At 42.7% G+C, this 21,272-nt stretch overlaps 1 protein-coding gene across 2 annotated transcripts in view; it reads right to left on the bottom strand.

Moving 5' to 3' along the window:
* Positions 1-435: 435 nt before the first annotated feature.
* SUPV3L1 (Suv3 like RNA helicase) overlaps positions 436-21,272 on the bottom strand; it is a 36,615-nt gene continuing 15,778 nt past the window's right edge. For both annotated transcript variants that reach the window (XM_067465684.1, XM_067465685.1), the window contains 7 exons: positions 18,710-18,890; positions 16,676-16,769; positions 14,622-14,841; positions 12,359-12,439; positions 9,271-9,447; positions 4,731-4,879; positions 436-928 (listed from right to left, as the gene is read on the bottom strand). In XM_067465684.1, coding sequence (XP_067321785.1) covers positions 460-928; positions 4,731-4,879; positions 9,271-9,447; positions 12,359-12,439; positions 14,622-14,841; positions 16,676-16,769; positions 18,710-18,890 — 1,371 coding nt within the window. In that variant the 3' untranslated portion in view covers positions 436-459. The remainder of the gene's footprint in view (positions 929-4,730; positions 4,880-9,270; positions 9,448-12,358; positions 12,440-14,621; positions 14,842-16,675; positions 16,770-18,709; positions 18,891-21,272) is intronic.

The raw sequence follows: 21,272 nt of genomic DNA, 5'->3' as shown, positions 1-21,272 counted from the left end.
TACTGGTCAAAGGACATTTAATCAACTACCAAGCTTGCAAATTCTGTGTTTTGTCTGTTTATTTGTCTGTTTGTTTGTTTTTGTTAAAAATGTAATACAAATGTCTGGTTGCTGATGACACAATAAATAAATATAGCTATATTAGCTTTGGGTTGTTGTAGGTTTTTTCGGGTTATATGGCCATGTTCTAGAGGCATTCTCTCCTGACGTTTCACCTGCATCTATGGCAAGCATCCTCAGAGGTAGTGAGGTCTGTTGGAACTAGGAAAATGGGTTTATATATCTGTGGAATGACCAGGGTGGGACAAAGAACTCTTGTCTGCTGGAGCTAGGTGTGAATGTGTGAAAAGCCTTCGACAATATATTAGCATTGCTTGTAATGATAATTATTTTTTAAAATCTACATGTACATGATAAAAATACTACTTAAAACAGTTTTGATTTAGCAAAGGAATAACTTTATTTTCTCTTTTTCCCTTTGAATGTGCTTGGCCCTGTGTTTTCAGAAGAACCACTGGCATCCCCATTGTGTTGAGCCATCCATTCATCCTCCAACTGTTTCAGCATCTCCGGTGTGAGGAGTCCTTGTTGTATTAGTCGAGCAGCCAGAGCGCCCTGGATTCGACCCATCTGAACTTCTCCAGGCCTAGCTTTAGATCCCCTTGCTCTTCGCTGCCCTTGGCCCTTCATGCCGCTGGAGAGAGGCGCTCTGGGCGCTTGTGGGAGGTCTTCTGCATTTAACATCCCTTCACTAATGGTTGTCCTCTGCAGAGGAAAATCATCTGGAACAGTAACAGTCCCAGAAGTGGTCTGTGAAGCCCTAATCAGCCTGGTAATGTTAAGCACTCCTATTTGTATAATGTCGTCCAGCTCCTTCTGAATGTCCCTCACAAGCGCAGCATCTGGGAACATGTCCATGAACCGGTAGCTGCAAGAAAGCACAAAAGGATGGTCAAGCGGAAGCGAAGACGGCCTGAAAGGTTAACAGCTCACCCTATTTCTACAAAATATTCAATCGTGCCTTCTGTCAGTTCTCTCACTTCTCTTATATTCAGTCATGCTTTCTGACAATTCTTTCACTTCCAGTGGCTTTGCTTCACTTTGCATTAACTGGACATCCAAAAAATCTATATAAATAAAACTGTAATGGTTGTTTGGTAGGGTTTTTTTTGGGCTATATGGCCATGTTCTAGAGCAGTGGTAAACTGGCTAGGATTTCTGGGAGTTGTAGGCCAAAAACATCTGGGGACCCCAGGTTGAGAACCACTGTTCTAGAGGCATTCTCTCCTGACGTTGCCTGGGGCAATCTTTTGTTGAGAGGTGATTAGATGTCCCTGATTGTTTTTCCTCTGTTGTTTTGCTGTTGTAATTTTAGAGTTTTTTTTTAAATACTGGTAGCCAGATTTTGTTCAGGCACTGCCAGGCCATCAAATGCTAATCAAGGTGGTCAGTTGAAACATTCACACCTTGGATTCCCCCTCTAAACAACCCCTAAATCCTCCCCCCCCCCTATTTTCCCCTTTACTTTGACACTTTGATGTTTTGAAAATTCAAAAAAGATTTAAAAAAATTAACACCTAGCTCCAGCAGACAAGAGTCCTTTGTCCCACCCTGGTCATTCCACAGATATATAAACCCATTTTCCTAGTTCCAACAGACCTCACTACCTCTGAGGATGCTTGCCATAGATGCAGGCGAAACGTCAGGAGAAAATGCCTCTAGAACATGGCCATAAAAACCTACAACAACCCAGTGATTCTGGCCATGAAAGCCTTCGACAATGCAATGCAATGTTTGTTTGTGGGATTAACATAACTCAAAAACCACTGGACTAATTGACACCAAATTTGGACACGATACACCTATCAGGCCGACAAGTGACTATCACTCATAAAAACACTGAAAAATGTAGTGGAAGGGACTTAAAAAGCCAAAAAAGCAAAAGGACGCTACAGCGCATGTGCAAAAACGACTCCCCCTGGCAAACAAAACACACAATAGCATACCCACACTACAGTTCCCAGCATCCCCTAGACTAGGAATTTTAGGAGAGGAGGATGATCCAAATGCATTGCTTCCAAGCTGCAAGCTTTCTTCTCCTTGGATTTCTTTGAGAGCATCCTAATCCCTGCATATTTCCAATTTCCTATTCCTGGACTGAAATCCTCCAGATAGATAGATAGATAGATAGATAGATAGATAGATAGATAGATGTAGGTAGGTAGGTAGGTAGGTAGGTAAATGGATCAGGAGGACTGCAGTTCTGGGAATTGCAGTCCAAGAATAGGTAGAGAAGGAAGAAAAGGGAGGAGGAGAAAGGGGAAAGAAAAGTGGAGGATGGAAAGGAAGACGAAGAGAAGGAAGGAAGGGAGGGAGGGAGGGAGGGAGGGAGGGAGGGAGGGAGGGAGGGAGGAAGGAAGGAAGGAAGGAGAGAAAGAAAGGAAGGAAGGAAGGGAGGGAGGGAGGGAGGGAGGGAGGGAGGGAGGGAGGGAGGGAGGAAGGAAGGAAGGAAGGAAGGAAGGAAGGAAGGAAGGAGAGAAAGAAAGGAAGGAAGGAAGGAAGGAAGGAAGGAAGGAAGGAAGAGGGAGGGAGGGAGGGAGGGAGGGAGGGAGGGAGGGAGGGAGGGAGGGAGGGAGGGAGGGAGGGAGGGAGGGAAGGAAGGAAGTAGACAAAGAAAGAAGAGAAAGAGGGAGGGAAGGTTAGCCACAGCAACGCGTGGCGGAAACAGCTAGTACAAAATAAATTCATAGACTGATTAAAGGAGTTGCTGTTGTACACTTCCAAGTCATTTCCAGTTTCTGGCCACCTTATTGTTAGGAAAAACTACTCCAGAATAGCATAGCATCCAAAAAATGAAACACGATACTTAAAGTTGAGTATTCAGCTCATTGTGAGCAAAGCATTAAGTGCCGTGTGATGTGGCTGCAAAGAATTCAGAGCTTAGGAGGCAAACATGCAGAGCCCAACTTTAAAACCACAAAAGGTTTATTTACAATAATAAAGAACTACGGTAACTATATTTCTTCATGGTAAAGAACTGTGTCTGAGCTACTCTAACACCTATCTCTTCTAAGGTTTCAAAAGAGGGAAAAATCATCCAAGCTCACCTCCTCCGAAGGCTACTGGGCTCGCCTTATGCCCAAGGAAGCGCCTCCAGAAGACAACTCCCAGCAGCCCCTTGTGGCGATGTGCCTGGGATGTGCTTGCTGTGGCATTCTGGGAGCACATCCCAGGCACGCTGCTTCTGGGGCGGCAGGGACTCGTCATCCGAAGGCGCTTCCTTGCGCTGCCGGACGATGACTCCCAGCAGCGCCGGGCGGCGACGTACGTGGGATGTACTTGCCGAGGCATTCTGGGAGCCAGGGAGTCAGGGAACTACGGCTCCCAGAATGCCTGTGAGCACATCTCAGGCACGCTGCTGCCAGGGCTGCAGGGAGTCGGTGTCTGAAGGTGCAAGGAAACGCCTTTGGATGACTCCCAACAGCCCTGGAGACTCCTACAGCTCTCAGACAACTACTTCTGCAGCCCTGGCAGCAGTGTGCCTGGGATATGCTCACTGAGGCATTCTGGAAGCTGTAGTTTCCTGACTCCTACGGCTCTCAGAATACCTCAGCGAGCACATCTCAGGCACATTGCTGCCCGGGGCTGCTGGGATGTACTTGCTGAGGCATTCTGAGAGCCGTAGGAGTCAGGAAACTATGGCTCCTAGAATGCCTTAGTGAGCAAATCCCAGGCACGCCACCGCCGGGGCTGCTGGAAGTCGTCTGAAGGCGCTTCCTTGGGCCTAGACCAGCCCAGTGGCCTTTGTAGGAGGTGAGCATCAGAGGCACGGGAGGGCCATGAAAGTGGAGCAGGGAGAGTGGCGGGGGGCACGAGGACAATACGGCCTGCCATTCCTCCTCCCCATGCCTTCCCTCTGCCCTCCTCCTCCTCCTCCCTCTCTCCTAAGATAGTTGTATGTTATTTTTTTTCTTTTAATTATTATTATTTTAATTTTACACCCAGCGTACTAGACTACCCCTGACTTTTAATAAGATTTTCCGGGTCATCTAGTACACCTGAAAATATGGTACTAAACGGCTTATCATCTCACATTAATCTGAAATGGGCATATGAAGACCCTGGATATTATTGGAGGAGTACAACAACAGCAAAACAACAGAGAGTAAACAATCAGGCACATCAAATCACCTCTCAAAGAAAGATTCCCCCAGGCACTTCCAAGCCATTAAATGCTAATCAAGGTGGTCAGTTGAAACATTCACACCTAGCTCCAGCAGACCAAAGTCCTTTGTCCCACCGTGGTCTTTCCACAGATATATAAACCCATTTTCCTACTTCCAACAGACCTCACTACCTCTGAGGATGCTTGCCATAGATGCAGGTGAAACGTCAGGAGAAAATGCCTCTAGAACATGGCCATATAGTCCAGAAAACCTACAACAACCCTATTGGAGGAGTGTTTCCAGTCATTGGCAAGATCTGTTCCCAAAACATAATTTCACACAGATTGTTAAAGGCTTGATTAATGATTTCATGCGTGATTGCCATGGTGAACCAGAGAGGAACAACTGGAACAAAGGAAAAGAAGAGACAGATCCCAAAAGTCCCCACATATGTGCCACCATCTCTGCACCATGCTATGAAAATGCTGCTAAAAGCAGAAAAGTCCATTGTTCCTAATCTCTCCACATTAAGACAAGGAGGAAGAAGAAAGGTGGTTCTGATACCTCAGCCAAAGATAGAGATCGAGGACGTCATGAACTGCTTCTAGATGTACAAGGTCCTTTATGTTCCTGGGTGGGGTCAGGGGCCAATGAATATGCCTGCACAGCCAGTCAAACGTCAGAGGCTCATTTCTGCTGAACTGCCGGGCAAACTAGAAAGTAAAGAAACATGTTAAGCAGTCAACATTTCTTCAGGAATGATACTACTGTTAATCTCCACACTGTCCACTATGTTTTGCAACCTTTTCCCTGCTTCCCAAGCTCAGGTAGTAAAGCAATTTCAGCAATTTATAAGAGTTCACAATGCTTCGAAGTTCAATCCAGAAGAGGAGATGCTGCAACAAGCAACACATTTATTAGGTTCTTGTGGGGTTTTTTGGGCTATAGGGCCATGTTCTAAAGGCATTTCTCCTGACGTTTCGCCTGCATTTATGGCAAGCATCCTCAGAGGTAGTGAGGTCTGTTGGAAATAGGAAAATGGGTTTATATATCTGTGGAATGGCTGGGGTGGGGCAAAGAGCCATTCCACAGATATATAAACCCATTGTCCTATTTCCAACAGACCTCACTACCTCTGAGGATGCTTGCCATAGATGCAGGCGAAACGTCAGGAGAAATGCCTCTAGAATATGGCCCTATAGCCCGAAAAAACCCACAAGAACCTAGTGATTCCAGCCATGAAAGCTTTCGACAATACATTGAACACATTTATTTATTTTAAAACATGGACATACAGCAAAATATCGCAAGGTTCTCCTTTTGAGAGCTGGAAAGAAAAATGAGTCAGAACAAAGGAAAGTTGTAGTATTTTTAAGGCACTTTTAAATCTATTTTAGCCTCTAATTTTTGGGGTATATGTGTTTGTGTAATTATGTTTATTTAATTATTAGTATTTATGAATTTTTTAAATTCTATTTTCCCATCGATATAAGTTTTATTTGTTTGTTGTTTACATTTTACGGCATTGAATGTTTGCTGTTACATGTTGTTAACCACCCTGAGTCCGCTTGAGGAGACAGGGCGGTATAGAAATAAAGTATTATTATTTGAAACACAACAAGATGAGTCCTCAGCAGACACTCTGCTGGCTGTTGTATTGGATCACACATCGGACACTTCCCAAGCGACTAGGACTGTGTGATGTATTGGCGAATAATGCGTGCAGATCCCAGTAAGGTGGCCTTTTGCAGCTGGCAGATGGTAATTTTATCAGCGCCAATTGTGTTTAAGTGCGGGCCAAGGTCTTTAGGCACTGCACCCAGTGTGACGATCACTACTGGGACCATCTTGACTGGCTTGTGCCAGAGTCTTTGCAGTTCAGTCTTTAAATCCTCATATTGTATCAGCTTTTCCAGTGGTTTCTCTTCAATCCTGCTGTCAACTGGGATTGCGACATCGACAATCCATACTTTGTTTTTTAATTGTGAGGTCAGGAGTATTATTATTATTATTAAACTTTATTTGTACCCCGCTAGCATCTCCCAAGGGATTCGATGTGGCTTACAAAGGCCAAGGCCTCAACACAACAACAACAAAACAATTAACAATACAATTCAAAGCAAATTAAAAATTAAAACATAGCAATAACAAACATTACACCATTACACAATAAAACCAGGGCCTGGCCAGTGATGGGTTCTAGTCTAATGTCTTTGGGTAGGGTGTTCCAGTCGGAGGGCAACCACAGAGAAGGCCCTGTCCCTCGTCCCCACCAAATGCGCCTGCGACGCAGGTGGGATCGTGAGTATTGTGCTCCAAAACTCTGTCTGTCTGAATTCGGAAGTCCCAGAGTAGCTTGACATGTTCATTCTCTAACTTTTTCCGACTTGTTCCACCAGTTCTCTGTCGCAGGCAGTTGGTATTTGTGGCACAAGTTCCAATGAATCATCTGAGAAATGGTGTTATGCCTCTGCTTGTAGTCTGTCTGTGCGATCTTCTTGCAGCAGCTGAGGATGTGATCTATTGTTTCATCTGCTTCTTTGCAGAGTCTACACTTGGGATCTGTCGCTGACTTTTCAATTTTGGCTTTGATGACATTTGTTGTAATGGTTTGTTCTTGGGCTGCCTGAATCAGGCCCTCTGTCTCCTTTTACAAAGTTCCATTTGTGAGCCACAGCCATGTTTTTTGTCAATTTGGCTCTCAATTTTTCCCAGGAACTGTCAACGGAGAGCCTTCTTTCACCAGTCTTCTGCTCTGGATTGTGTTTTTACGGTATTCACTCTTTGTCTTTTGCACTTAACGCAGATCACTATTATCATCATCATCATTGGAATGAAATAATCTTCCTTTTTTATCCTCCAGCAAAATGTCTTGTAAAATTGAGTTTTAGAGGAAAAGGCTTCCTCAAAATGCCCCATGATCTGGAACTCAGCTACTGAATGAAACGCCTCCGCTCCTTATACCTCATTAGCAGGGCTTTATCTGGGTCTCTCAAACAATAGCCAAACTGGTTGATTAACAGAGCTGGCCTTTGGCCAACCACCCACTTCCCTTTAGCTTTGGCTGCTCCGCAAAGATGAGAGGGAGGGAAGGTCAAAGTCCTATGATCTCCCCAGGAATTTCTCTCCTCATTAGGCACAAGGATCATACCAAATCTCTCGCCCAGCTAGGGACAGGAAGTGCTATTCATTCATTTGAATATTTATATCTTGCTTCAGCATACAAAAAAACATTTGAACGGTGTAAAATATTTTAGAATACTATCAATAATAACAATAGATCAAAGGAATATCAAGTAAGATGACAAGCTAAAACAATTTAAAACTCATTAGAAGACAAATTTAAGCCATACATGTCTTATGTCATTCGTTGGGGACCCCTCCCACAGCATCAACTGCCACTCTGGGCCAGAGTAAAGGGGGGGGGGGGGCAGAGGACAATTCCACCTTGTCTCCTGTGCTATGTTAATAATGTAACATAACATAATATAATATAATATATATTGTATATACATATAATATTTATAATTTTATAATGTAATGCAATATAATACTACTAATAATAATATGATATAATTATATATTTATATTACACTAGCCATCCCCTGCCACGCGTTGCTGTGGCCCAGTCTGGTGATCTGGAAAATGAAGTAATGAGAAAGTGTTGGTTTCTAATATATGTAATGTCTTGATGCTTGTGGATAAACAGTACTTCTTGTTGTTTCTTTGTCAGTAGAGATTGTCTGGTTTGCCTACTCTGGAACATGCAACATATTATTGTCCTTCTTTAGGGGTCCCTTTCAAATATATCATACTATATTTCTCTGTGTGAATCATATCTATCTATATCTATGGCTGGATGGCTCATTGTTAGGAGGGCTTTGTTTGCGTTTTCTTGCCCTGCTGAAGGGAGTTGGACTGGACGGCCTTAGGTATTTTCTGTTGGTCATGGGGTCAAAGGACATTTAATCAACTACCAAACTCATAAATTTTGCATTCTGTATTTTGTATTTTTGTATCTTGTCTGTTTGTTTGCTTTGTTCTGTTAGAAATGTAATATAAATAACTGGTTGCTGATGACTCGATAACTAAATAAATAAATGGGGGTTCTGGGATAGGGTTAGCCCAATTCCATCATTGGTGGAGTTCAGAATGCTCTTTGACTGTAAATGAACTAATAATCCCAGTAACTACAACTCCCAAATGTCAAGGTCTCTTTCCCCCAAACTCTATATGTGTTCATATTTGGGCATATGGAATATTCATGCCAAATTTGGTCGAGATCCATCATTGTTTGAGTCCACAGTGCTCTCTGGATGTAGGTGAACTACAACTCCCAAACTCAAGGTCAATGCCAACCAAACCCTTCTGGTGTTTTCTGTTGGCCATGGGAGTCCTTTGAGCTAAGTTTGGCCCAGTTTCATCATTGGTGGAGTTTAGAATGCTCTTTGATTGTAGGTGAACTATAAATTCCAGCTACTACAACTCCCAAAAGACAAAATCAATTTTTTGAGTGAAGGACATACATTGGGTGGTTGGGGGTCTTGTGTCCAAATTTCGTGTCAATTCGTCCAGTAGTTTCGGAGTTCTGTTAATCCCACAAACGAACATTACATTTTTATTTATATAGATGTAATATTACTAATAATATTACAATATAATGGTATAATATAATATAGTAATTTAATACTGACATCGAAATATGCTAATAATATAATATATTGTATGTATATATATTTTGTAAGCCGCTCTGAGTCCCCTTCGGGGTGAGAAGGGCAGCATATAAATGTTGTAAATAAATAAATAAATAAAAATATATACGTGTGCAAATTTGGATGAAATCAGTTAGACCTCAAAAGCCATGTGTTTACTTGGCACAGGAATTAAGCCAGTGCTCATGCTGATCAGGCATCAGGATATTTTTTGATCAGGATATTTTTCGACAGCAGAAAAGATCTTCGCTTATACCCCCCCCCCCCCCCCCCCCCCCGCACAGGAAATGAGGAGAGCCCCTAGAATACAACACAACCTATTCCCAAAACATACACAGATTCAGACACACAAATACATTTTAGGGATCATAATGGAGATGTGGGTTCTTTACCTTTAAGAGCGAGGTGCACACATAGGGCTGCTTTTTGTTGATGGGTGCTGTGCAGAACACATACCGCGCTCTCAGGTTCAGGGGAATGTGCTGGATCATGTCAGCAAGAAATTTGAAGTCATCAACATTGCACACAAAGTAGAGGCCATCAACTTGGGAGAGACTTACAAAAATATCCTATTTTTAAAAGACAAATATTCTTTATTAAATATATCACCCAGGCTGTGTTTCCAATTATATACAAGTTGTGTGTTCAATACAAGTAAATTTCCAACAAATCTCACAATGTTTGCCTAGCAAATCTGAAAATGTCTCCACAGTCCATCTTCACTGCTGCACTGCCAAATATGACAGTTAATTGCGTCACTGAATTTTAACAGCAAACCAAAAAAGTGGATGGCCATCTGTCAGGGGTGATTTGAATGCAATATTCCTGCTTCTTGGCAGGGGGTTGGACTGGATGGCCCATGAGGTCTCTTCCAACTCTTTGATTCTATGATTCTAAGTGTTTTAAAGCAATCAAGGCATTCTTGTTTTAAAGGATCACAAGAAAGTTTGCTCCTGTTTTGGACAATTTGACTCCAAAACCTGTCAGCAATTTATGAAAAGACTTTGCAAAAAAGTTCTCGTTTGCTTATTTTAAAGGCCTTTTACCACTTTGCTGATACATTTCAATTGCAGACTTATAGAATCATAGAGTTGGAAGAGACCTCATGGGCCATCCAGTCCAACCCCCTGCCAAGAAGCACAACCGACAGATGGCCATCCAGCCTGTTTAAAAGCCTCCAATGGAAGAGCCTCCACCACACTCTGGGGCAGAGAGTTTATTTATTTATTTATTTCATCTACTTATACCCCTCCCTTCTCACCCCGGGGCGGGGGGGGGGGGGGGACTCAGGGTGGCTTACAGGGAAGGCACAATTAGATGCCCAAATCACACAACAAGCAATACAAAATATAACAATTCAACAATTAAAATAAAACATCAATACCTAATAAAATCATAAAAACAATCTCATGTCAGAGTCCATATATCAGAGTCCATATATCCATTCCATTCCATTGTCCTTGTCTATCGACAGGTCCTTTAGTTAGTTGTCAGCATGACCAAAAGCTTGGTCCCACATCCAGGTCTTTAGTTTTTTCCTAAACACTAGAAGGGAAGTTGCCGATCTGATCTCCCTGGGGAGTGAGTTCCACAGGTGGGGGGCCACCACTGAGAAGGCCCTGCTCCTCGTCCCCGCCAGCCTCACTTGTGCCACTGGCGGGGTCGAGAGCAGGGCCTCCCCAGAAGATCTTAAACTGGTGGGATGTAGAGGGAGATCCGTTCGGACAAATACACTGGGCCGGAACCGTATAGGGTTTTGTAGGTCAAAACCAGCACTTTGAATTGTGCTCGGAATTGGATCGGCAGCCAGTGGAGCTGACGCAACAGGGGGGTGGTGTGCTCCCACTGCTGAACAGCTCTCTCCATTAAGAAGTTCTTCCTAATGTTCAGGTGGAATCTCCTTTCCTGTCGTTCCACATCCTAGTCTCCAGGGCAGCAGAAAACAAGCCTGCTCACTCCTCCCTAAGGCTTCCCCTCACATATTTATACATTGCCCTCGTGATATCTCCTCTCAGGCTTCTTGAGAGTCATAATCTAGTTTGGAATGCACAAGGCCTTCCCATTCCTGTTCTAAGTAAAAAGATAAAAATATAGGCAACATATATTTAACTATTCCAAACATAGTACAGCGAGCTCTTGTTATTTGCTGGGATTTGATTCTAGGACCTTTTGTGGACAGTAACATCCTTTTTACATACAATGGTATAGTAAAATGATGTCCTTTTTATAAAACGGCAAAATGACAAGCTGCTTTTTGGAGGAGGATATTTTGGAATATTTTCAAGCTATGTATGGTGAAATCCCCAAGTTTCAGCGGTGTCCAGGGGAGCATTTGCACAACTCAAACTTGTGCGCCAGTTGCGCCCGTACCTTGGGAAGTCTGACTTGGCCACGGTAGTCCACGCTCTGGTTACATCCCGGATTGATTACTGCAACGCGCTCTACGTGGGGTTGCCCTTGAAGACTGCCCGGAAGCTTCAGATGGTCCAGCGCTCGGCAGCCAGGTTGCTAACGGGAGCGGCACTCAGGGAGCATACCACTCCTCTGCTGAGCCAGCTCCACTGGCTGCCAATCCGCTACCGGGCACAATTCAAGGTGCTGGCTTTAGCCTATAAAGCCCTAAACGGTTCTGGCCCTGCTTACCTCTCCGAACGCATCTCTACCTATGAACCGACCAGAACATTAAGATCGTCTGGGGAGGCCCTGCTCTCGATCCCGCCTGCATCACAGGCGCGCTTGGTGGGGACGAGAGACAGGGCCTTCTCAGTGGTGGCCCCTCGGCTATGGAATGCCCTACCGGCAGACATCAGGCAGGCACCTTCGCTGCTGACGTTTCGGAGAATGGTTAAGACCTGGCTTTATGAACAAGCGTTTGGTTAAGCAGTGCAACCAATCATAGGAAGACGGTAAATGGAACATAGGAATGGCACAAGGATTATGAGAACGGATCTGATTTCAACTGAGGCGTTATGTTATGTCTGTTTTGTTGATCTGTCTTGTTGATTGTTAATTGTTGTGGATTGATGCTGTTGATCCTGTTTGTTGCATTGTTATGTTTTAATTGCACTGACACTGTTTGATAATTGTACCATGTAAACCGCATTGAGTCGCCTGTCAAGGGCTGAAAAAATGCGGTATAGAAATAAAGCAAATAATAAATAAATAAATAAATAAATAAATCCCTGGAAGCAGAATCCAAGAATACGGAGAGCTTACTGTGTATGATTCAAAATAATAATTTACACAGAAAAAAAACTAGGGCTAGCATTTTCCTTGCCAGCCCAGCCAATCAATCAAGCCCTCAGAACTTTCAAAAGCTCTACCGCTTATCAGCTACAGAAAGAAAAACTGCAAATCTTATTTGTGCAGATTATATCTATATAAAACAGATGTTTGTGAGAATAGTGTGACCTCCCTAGAGGAATGCAATATGTGAACTATTGTACACTGAAAAAGTTCAACCGCCTTTCTGATTCTTACAATTAGATTTGAGAGGGTGGCATCAGGAAGGTGATATGCAAACATTTCAATCTGCTCAGCAGTGGGATGCAAACCTGCAGTCTGGGAAGAGAAGAAGAATGTTCAATTTTACACCACAATTACAATCTTTTAAACCGTCCCGAGTCGCCTGCGGGCTGAGGGATAGTATATAAATGCATTAAATAAATAAATATGTATAAGCATGAGAAAATATAACCCAAACATGCTGGAAAGAATGTGATCCACATGCTCACAACGTATATAACATTTACAGCTACCAAGATGAGTGTAATTATCAAGAGAACCAGCTTGAAGACTGTATTCTATGTTTACGAACTTGACTGCGTGATAGGAAATAAGCAGCAAGGATCACTTTTATTGGGCAAAGTCCTTATATTCAGCTCATTGAAACTGCTAATGTATGTTCCACAAATATTCTAAATTTCTGACAAACAAAATTAATCTAGCAGCTTTCTCTACTATTTATTTATTTGTCATGTCAGAACAACCAGTCAAATTATATTACATTTCTAACAGAACAGAGCAAACAAACAAATTACAAAATTTGTGAGTATGGTAGTTGATTAAATGTCCTTTGACCAGTATCTGGTCACTTGGAGTGCTTCTGGTGTTGCTGCGAGAAGGTCCTCCATTGTGCATGTAGCAGGGCTCAGGTTGCATTGCAGCAGGTGGTCAGTGGTTTGCTCCTCTCCACACTCGCATATCGAGGATTCCACTTTGTAGAATTCCATATGTTGGCTTGCTAGTAGAGAAAGCTTACAGAAGCGACCAGCATGCAAGCTTTCTCTACTAGCAAGCCAACATATGGAACAGTATTTTCCAGTTTGATGCCTCAGGTGCTCTAGAATCTAGGGCCTAGATCAGGCTCGCCACCTGTGGCCTCCCAGGTATTAGGGACTCCAACTCCCAGAAGTCCTAACCAGCTTGTCCAATGGTCAGAAATTCTGGAGGATGAAGTCCAAAACATCTGGACACCTGGAGGTTGTGTGGGCCTGGCCTAGGCTATAATGCCCAGCCTTCAACACTATAGCAGATGGTCAGGGATGTATTTTTTTTTAGTTGTGGAGGTCAGCAGGGCTTGATGAGTGCCCCAGTCACCAAGGCTATTCAAAATGCATATTTATTTATTTATTTAAAACATTTATATTCCACCCTTCTCACCCTGAAGGGGACTCAGGGCGGAGCACAGCATATATATGGCAAACATTCAATGCTGGGACACAAAATCATATACACATACATAAACATTAAAAACATTTATCTCAATGTTATCTCAATGACCTCACCCTCTGAGGAAGCTTGCCATAGATGCAGGCGAAACGTCAGGAGAAATGCCTCTAGAACATGGCCATATAGCCCGAAAAAACCCACAAGAACTGAGAGATTTATCTCAATATTAAAATACACCATTTAAAACCATCCTAGTCATCAGCGTCAAATCTAATTGGACTGGTAATCTTTCCTATTGCTGCTTCATGGCCCGGTCCCGAAAGCTTGGTCCCACAGCCAAGTTTTTACCATCCTTCTAAAGGACAGGAGGGAGGGGGGCGACCTGATCTCACCAGGAAGGGGAGTTCCATAGCTAGGGAGCAATCACTGGATGGAATGGCAGGACAGAAAGCAGGGCCTACCTGGAGGATCTTAATCTCCGCGATGGTTCATAGGGGGAGAAGCGTTTGGACAGGTAAATTGGGCCAGGGCTGTTTAGAGCTTTATAGGCCAAAGCCAGCACTTTGAATTGTGCCCGGTAGCAAACAGGCAGCCAGTGGAGCTGGTATAACATGGGAGTTGTATGCTCCCTGTATGCTGCCCCAGTTATTAACCTGACTGCTTCTCGTTGGACTATTTGAAGCTTCCAAGCAGTCTTCAAAGGCAACCCCACGTATCTGCATTGCATATCTGCAATGTCAGACTGTCTTAGTAGTAGATCACCTCTCCTGCTTGCAGAACTTCCCAAGTTCAGGCTCTGACATCTCCAGCAGGCAGAAATGGAAAACCCCGAAGCCTGAGACCCAGGAAAACTGCTGTCAGTTGAAGGAGACAATTCTGTCCTAGATGAATAGCTGGGCCAATCAGTAGAGCCCTAGGCAGAACACCTAATAATGAGGGATGATACGAATTTAAGTCCACAACATCTGGAAGACTAAAGTGTCCCACCTTTGTAGTAGAAGGTGTTACCTAACTCAGGTTAATGTGATCTAACACAGCTCTAGCATCAAGTTTATAATATTTAAGATCCTACCAGTATGGGATCCACCGATTTACTCAAGATTTCCTTCAGCAAAGGAAGGTCATCTCGGTGCATAGTAGTAACTTCCCCCTCTTTGAAAACCGTGCTAAACCTTCCAGCTCGGCCTGAAATTTGTAGTGCTTGGGAAGTTGTAATTGTATCCATTTCTTTTTCACCCTTCTCATTCACAGTGGGCTTGACCAAGGAGTTAAAAATGATCCTTTTAAGGCTCCTAGAACAAAAGTACAGATGACGGATTGAAGACAGAGAAAACTGCTACCTATATTACACCAGATCACAGCTCCTTCAGAAGACCCTACTCATGCCAGCCCAAAACACAATTAGAAGTCTAAATATAGGTCGGAAAGTTGCTAGATACCCAAAACTGAAAGCTTTCTAGACATTCTCAAGTGATGAACATAAGCTGTTAACAACTAAAGCTTGGAGGCAATGTGTTAAAAACAACCTTGTTGCTCATTGTTTTGTTTCAATTACAAGAGTCAACAATACAAGCCTAATGGTATTTGATCTTCCACAGAGTTTGAAGGACATAAAGAGTGAAAGACCAAAGCATGAAGGCAGACTATTTGAACAGTTGTAGTTTACCAACCTAGAAGTATTTGTATCAATGTATTGTCGAAGGCTTTCATGGCTGGAATCACTAGGTTCTTGTGGGTTTTTTCGGGCTATAGAGCCATGTTCTAGAGGCATTTCTCCTGACGTTTCACCTGCATCTATGGCAAGCATCCTCAGAGGTAGTGAGGTCTGTTGGAATTAGGACAATGGGTTTATATATCTGTGGAATGGCTGGGGTGGGGCAAGGAGCTCTTCCCTGCTGCAGTTAGGTGTGAATGTTTCAGCTGATCACCTTCATTCGTATTTGAAGGCCTGCCTGAGCCTGGGAAAATCTCTTGCTGGGAGGTGTTAATCTGTGCCTGGTTGTTTCCTCTCTGTTGTTTTGCTGTTGTAATTTTAGAGGTTTTTAATACTGGTAGCCAGATTTTGTTCATTTTCATGGTCTCTTCCTTTCTGTTGAAATTGTCCACATGCTTGTGGATTTCAATGGCTTCTCTGTGTAGTCTGACATGGTGGTTGTTGGTGTGGTCCAGCATTTCTGTGTTCTCAAATAATATGCTGTGTCCAGGCTGGTTCATCAGGTGCTCTGCTATGGCTGACTTCTCTGGTTGAAGTAGTCTGCAGTGCCTTTCATGTTCCATTGAAATCCACAAGCATGTGGACAATTTCAACAGAAAGGAAGAGACCATGAAAATGAACAAAATCTGGCTACCAGTATTAAAAAAAACTCTAAAATTACAACAGCAAAACAACAGAGAGGAAACAACCAGGCACAGATTAACACCTCCCAGCAAGAGATTTTCCCAGGCTCAGGCAGGCCTTCAAATGCGAATGAAGGTGATCAGCTGAAACATTCACACCTAACTGCAGCAGGGAAGAGCTCCTTGCCCCACCCCAGCCATTCCACAGATATATAAACCCATTGTCCTAATTCCAACAGACCTCACTACCTCTGAGGATGCTTGCCATAGATGCAGGCGAAACGTCAGGAGAAATGCCTCTAGAACATGGCTCTATAGCCCGAAAAAACCCACAAGAACCTAGTATCTGTATCACTTGCACTTGGCTCATAAAAGAGGCACATGTTTTGAAGTCCAAAAAAAGTACTGTAAATGAAATTTAAGAAGCTTGAAGCTGTTTCATTTCTAAAAACACATCGAATCTTAAATATTTATTTTAAATAACGAAAAATCAGTGCATGTATTTGTGTGCATTTAAATCATTACCAACTTTTGGTAATCCTAAGGTGAACCCATCATGGGGTTTTCTTGGCAAGGTCACTGAGAGAATGTGAGCTGCCCAAGTTTACCCAGTGGGCAAGTTTCATGGCAAAGAGGGGAGTTAAACTCTGGCTTCCAAAAGTCCCAGCCCAAAACTCAACCCAGTACACTGCACTGGCTCATGGGAGGCACACCATTTAGAAAAAGAATCTGAAAGAGCTAAGGACCACCATCACCTGCACCTCAATGAGATATAACATGCATACTTACAAATTGAGGCCCATCCCGATTGCATCTGTAGCAACCATGATTTTACATGGATCATCAGGATCATTGAACTTCTTTGCCTGGGTAAGTTTTGTACCTGAAATAACCACAAAAACAGACTGTGCCCCAAATATAGATACAATTCTATTCTCTGGTTTTATATTGGCTTGAAATGTAAGAATCACAACTTTTTTCGTTCCCATCCACAGTGGCATTTTCCAGTGGACTGCATAAATATAGACTCAAGAACTGCTAAAGACCAGGCACATCAATGGCCCACTTCTTCTCTTTGTTTCTGGTGTGACAGAATTGGCCGTCTGCAAGGATGTTGCCCAGGGGATGACTGGGTGTTTGATGTTTTACCATCTTTGCGGGAGGCTTCTCTCATGTCCCCGCATGGCGAGCTGGAGCTGACAGAGGGAGCTTAATCCGCTCCCCCCAGATTCAAACCTCTGGCCTGTCAGTGAGCAGTCCTGCTAGCACAAGGGTTTAACGTATTGCACTACCAGGGGCTCCTTGCAGTTTCTTGCATCAGAAGTGACTTGCAGTTTCTCAAATCACTCCTAACACACACACACACACACAAAAGACGGTCCACTGAGATTCCTTTGGTAACATGCAGCCTGTGCTCAGCACTATTTGAGTAAACAAATGGATCAATATGGAGTTGTCCATTTACAGTACAACTCTTTTGTATATGGATTTGATGGCCACAGTTTTATTTATCCATATTCCAGAAAATATTCCCCCATAAGTGTCTGTGGACCTGTCTAGATCCTCCAGTGCAACTCGATGGTATGCTTTCAAACCAAATAGTCAAAATATTGGACTCGCTATTTCAGGTACCCATTGAAGGTCTTGGAATGTATCCTCCATGGATATGCGGATTGTACTATATCATCAAACAAATTTCCCATTACAGCAGAAGGTTAAGAAAATGCTACAGAAGCCATGTATATACTTTCTTACTTGGACTTGCAAATCCACACAATATCTCTATTTCTAGGACAAACTCCAAGGAAAAAGGAATTGAATAAACATGAGGAAAAACTTCCTCTTATCACAGGTTGTCTTTGAAGCTACTCTCCTTTGTGAAAGGTTTCTGAGAGCAGATTCCCTCCAATAAGGAACACTAATTTCAGCAGGGGTTAGATTAGATAACTTCTCTCTGTGTGTAAGCTATTCACAAAAAGTGAACAGCTGCCTAGATTAATATTCCTGCTGTCTTTCCATCTTAAACACCTGTATTCTCTCACACTGCTCACAATACTTTAAGATGTGCAAACAAAAAACCATAAAGTACTCTCTCAAGAAATACAAACTTAGACACAACCCCATAGGTAGAGTGACTTCCACATCATTCAATGATATTAATGTGGTTTGGCTACATATCTCCACTATACAGGTTAGATAATCAAGTAGCTCCCTATTACAATGGTTCTCAACCTGTGGGTCCCCAGGTGTTTTGGACTACAACTCCCAGAAATGCAAGGATGTTGCTCAGGGGATGACTGGGTGTTTGATGACTGGGTGTTTGATGTTTATGGGAGTTGAAGGCCAAAACATCTGGGGACGCACAGGTTGAGAACCACTGCCCTATTACGAATTAAGTGAACAAAACAGATTTAAAAGTTGTTTTTCACAAGACATGACAAGACAGATAGATACCTAATCCAAGACCAAATCACAGGGAATGTTAATATAGTAGTCGCAACAGTTTATTTCATACTAATTCAATAGCTGAAAACCAAGGATATACAGAGGTCCCTCTCAGTCTGCAGCATCCAAATTTATGATTTCTAGTGACCGTGAATGGTTACATCCCATATTAGTCAACTGAGGTGATGAATATTCACATGACCACTAATTAGTAATATGAGAAACAACAGCCTGTGTTTTGCTATCCATGTCAGGTCCTGGTAATGAATCCTATTGGGTATGGCAGGCCCACTATAAGTCACTTACTTCAGCAGTTGATAGCTGGGCGTCACAGCACTCCCCCCCCCCCCCCATGAACTTCTCCAAATGCATATTTACCAGGGGGCAGACTTCCATAGATGACGGCACATTCCAGGCCCCGTGCTTCAATCTGTCGACTCACTGAATAAATATCATTCTTATTGAAACAGACAATGCAGTCTCCAGGGCAGAGCTTATCTAGTGATTGGAGTGCTTCATCCAGCACCTTGATAGGGGTCAGCCTCTTGTAGTTTCTCACCTAGAGACAGACAGCAATTGTAACACAATTGTCATTAACAAAAAAATCTTTGAGAGCATCTAAGAAGCCATATTGGCACAACAAGGCCTTGATTGTGTGAAATAACGTCTGCTTCCTATACCCAAAGTCTGAAAGCCGCCTGGATTTCAAACACAGCTTGCCAAACAGACCAAGGCAGGGAGGCCGTATACAGACTTTGCAATAACTGACTTTCTAATCTTGGTCACAGACTATTAATATATTGTCGAAAGCTTTCATGGCTGGAATCACTGGGTTGTTGTCGGTTTTTTCAGGCTGTATGGTCATGTTCTAGAGGCATTTTCTCCTGACGTTTCGCCTGCATCTATGGCAAGCACTACCTCTGAGGATGCTTGCCATAGATGCAGGCGAAACGTCAGGAGAAAATATATTTATTTATTTGCTTTATTTCTATACCGCATTTTTCAGCCCAAACAGGCGACTCAATGCGGTTTTATAGCCCGAAAAAACCTACAACAACCCAGACTATTAATAATAATAATAATAATAATAATAATAATAATATATTTATACCCTGCCACCATCTCCCCAAAGGGTACTCAAGGCGGCTAACATGAGGCCAAGCCCAAAAATAATACAGCAAAGTTAGACACAAAACAACAGAAAAATTACATCACAACAAAATAATAAAATAACAGAATAAAATAAACAGTGCAAAATAACGTAATAAAAATCAAACACAAAGGGCGGGTCAAATGCACGAGATAAAATGTTAAAACCCTGGGTGAGATAGGAATAAAAAAGTGTATTAAAAAGTATATTTGTGAGGGAGGAGCCCAAGAAGAGGGAGCAGTAGGGTTTGGCCTTAATTAAGGAAAGGGGAAAGTAGATGAAAAGAAATAAAATGAGTTGAATGGTCACTCTCAGAAGGCACATTGGAAAAGCCAAGTTTTTAGATCTTTCTTAAAGGGGGTGGGGCTTGCCTAATCTCACCAGGTAGCGAGTTCCAGAGCCACAAACACACAAAAAAAAAACCCCAAAAAACAGAGTGTGGTAAACATCCCATTTTTTTGGATCACAATTCAGGATCATCTAGCCAGAACAGCCAAAATAGTAACTTTTCCACATCCTGGAAACAAAGCACCCTAACTGAAGTGCTTCACCCTCGTCAAGTCATCCAATTAATTTACTGTATGTGCTTTATCTAGATCACATGGTTCTAGAACCATGTGATCTAGATAAAGCAAATACAGGAAGGAAATAAGTGCAATGGTCTTTTGTTTTCAAAGGTTTTTCAGGAAGCAGGAACCAACTGAAACCAAATTCCGCAGTGCAGTGAAGTCTGTGATATGGAGGGAGAGGTGGTTGATGTGAGGAAGAAATATTACAAAATAGACACTTGTCTCTGTCAGAAGCCAGACAGGACAAAGCTGACACAGAGAACTGTTTGGATTTCACATAGAAATAATGAATGCTGTAACAGGATAGTCAATCAGAGATAAGACTCTGGTTTTGGTGGCCTGTTAATAAACAGAATGTTCAGGGGTCAACAGGTTGTCTCTTGTTTAATAAACTTTTATGTGGTTTTTTTTATGACTGCCTCTGACTATCTAATTACTATCTGTTAATGAGGTCATGCCCACTACAAGGAAGCCCATCCATAGGAGGAAAGGGCAGGGTGAGTGACAGGAAGTCCAAGGACTGGGATTGCAGGGTCAACCTGGAAAAGGGATCTGACACAAAGGTCAAGTATCTTCATATACTGACCCAGAGCTTCCCAGAGAGCTCCCAGCAGTGTGTTTTTCCGACCTATGGCACGGCTATCACTGAGTTTTCTTGACAAGATTTGTTTGCAGCGTTTTTTTTTCTTTTCCTTCCTCTGAAGCTGAGAGAATGTGATTTGTCCCACACAGGGTTTTTATAGCAATATGGAGATTCAAATCCTGGCCTCCAGAGTCATAGTCAAATGCTCAAATCACTACACAATGATGGTTCTATGAGGGCAACATACCTGCATCCCCAAAAGCTGTATATTGGACATGATAAGTTTTCCCTCCTCTAATCCAGAAGGGAATTTAGAGTACAAATTAGGGGGCTGCCACTACAAAAACACTAGTTACATGTAATATAGCTATGCTAATAAAAACACTAGTTACATGTAATATAGCTATATCTTAGTGTACAAATTAGGGGGCTGCCACTACACCTAGAGTACAAAATAGGGGGCCGCCACTACACTTAGAGTACAAATTAGGGGGCTGCCACTACAAAAAAACAAAAAACAAAAACAAAACAAAAAAACAAACACTAGCTACATGTAATAAAGCTATGCTAATAAAAACACTAGTTACATGTAATGTAGCTATAGTTTAGAGTGCAAATTAGGGGGCTGCCACTACAATT

The sequence above is a fragment of the Anolis sagrei genome, chromosome 3, assembly GCF_037176765.1.
Source record: "Anolis sagrei isolate rAnoSag1 chromosome 3, rAnoSag1.mat, whole genome shotgun sequence".
Classification (NCBI taxonomy): Eukaryota; Metazoa; Chordata; class Lepidosauria; order Squamata; family Dactyloidae; genus Anolis; species Anolis sagrei.
The sequence above is the reverse complement of the archived record's forward strand: the minus strand, read 5'-3'. Positions and strand labels throughout refer to the sequence as shown.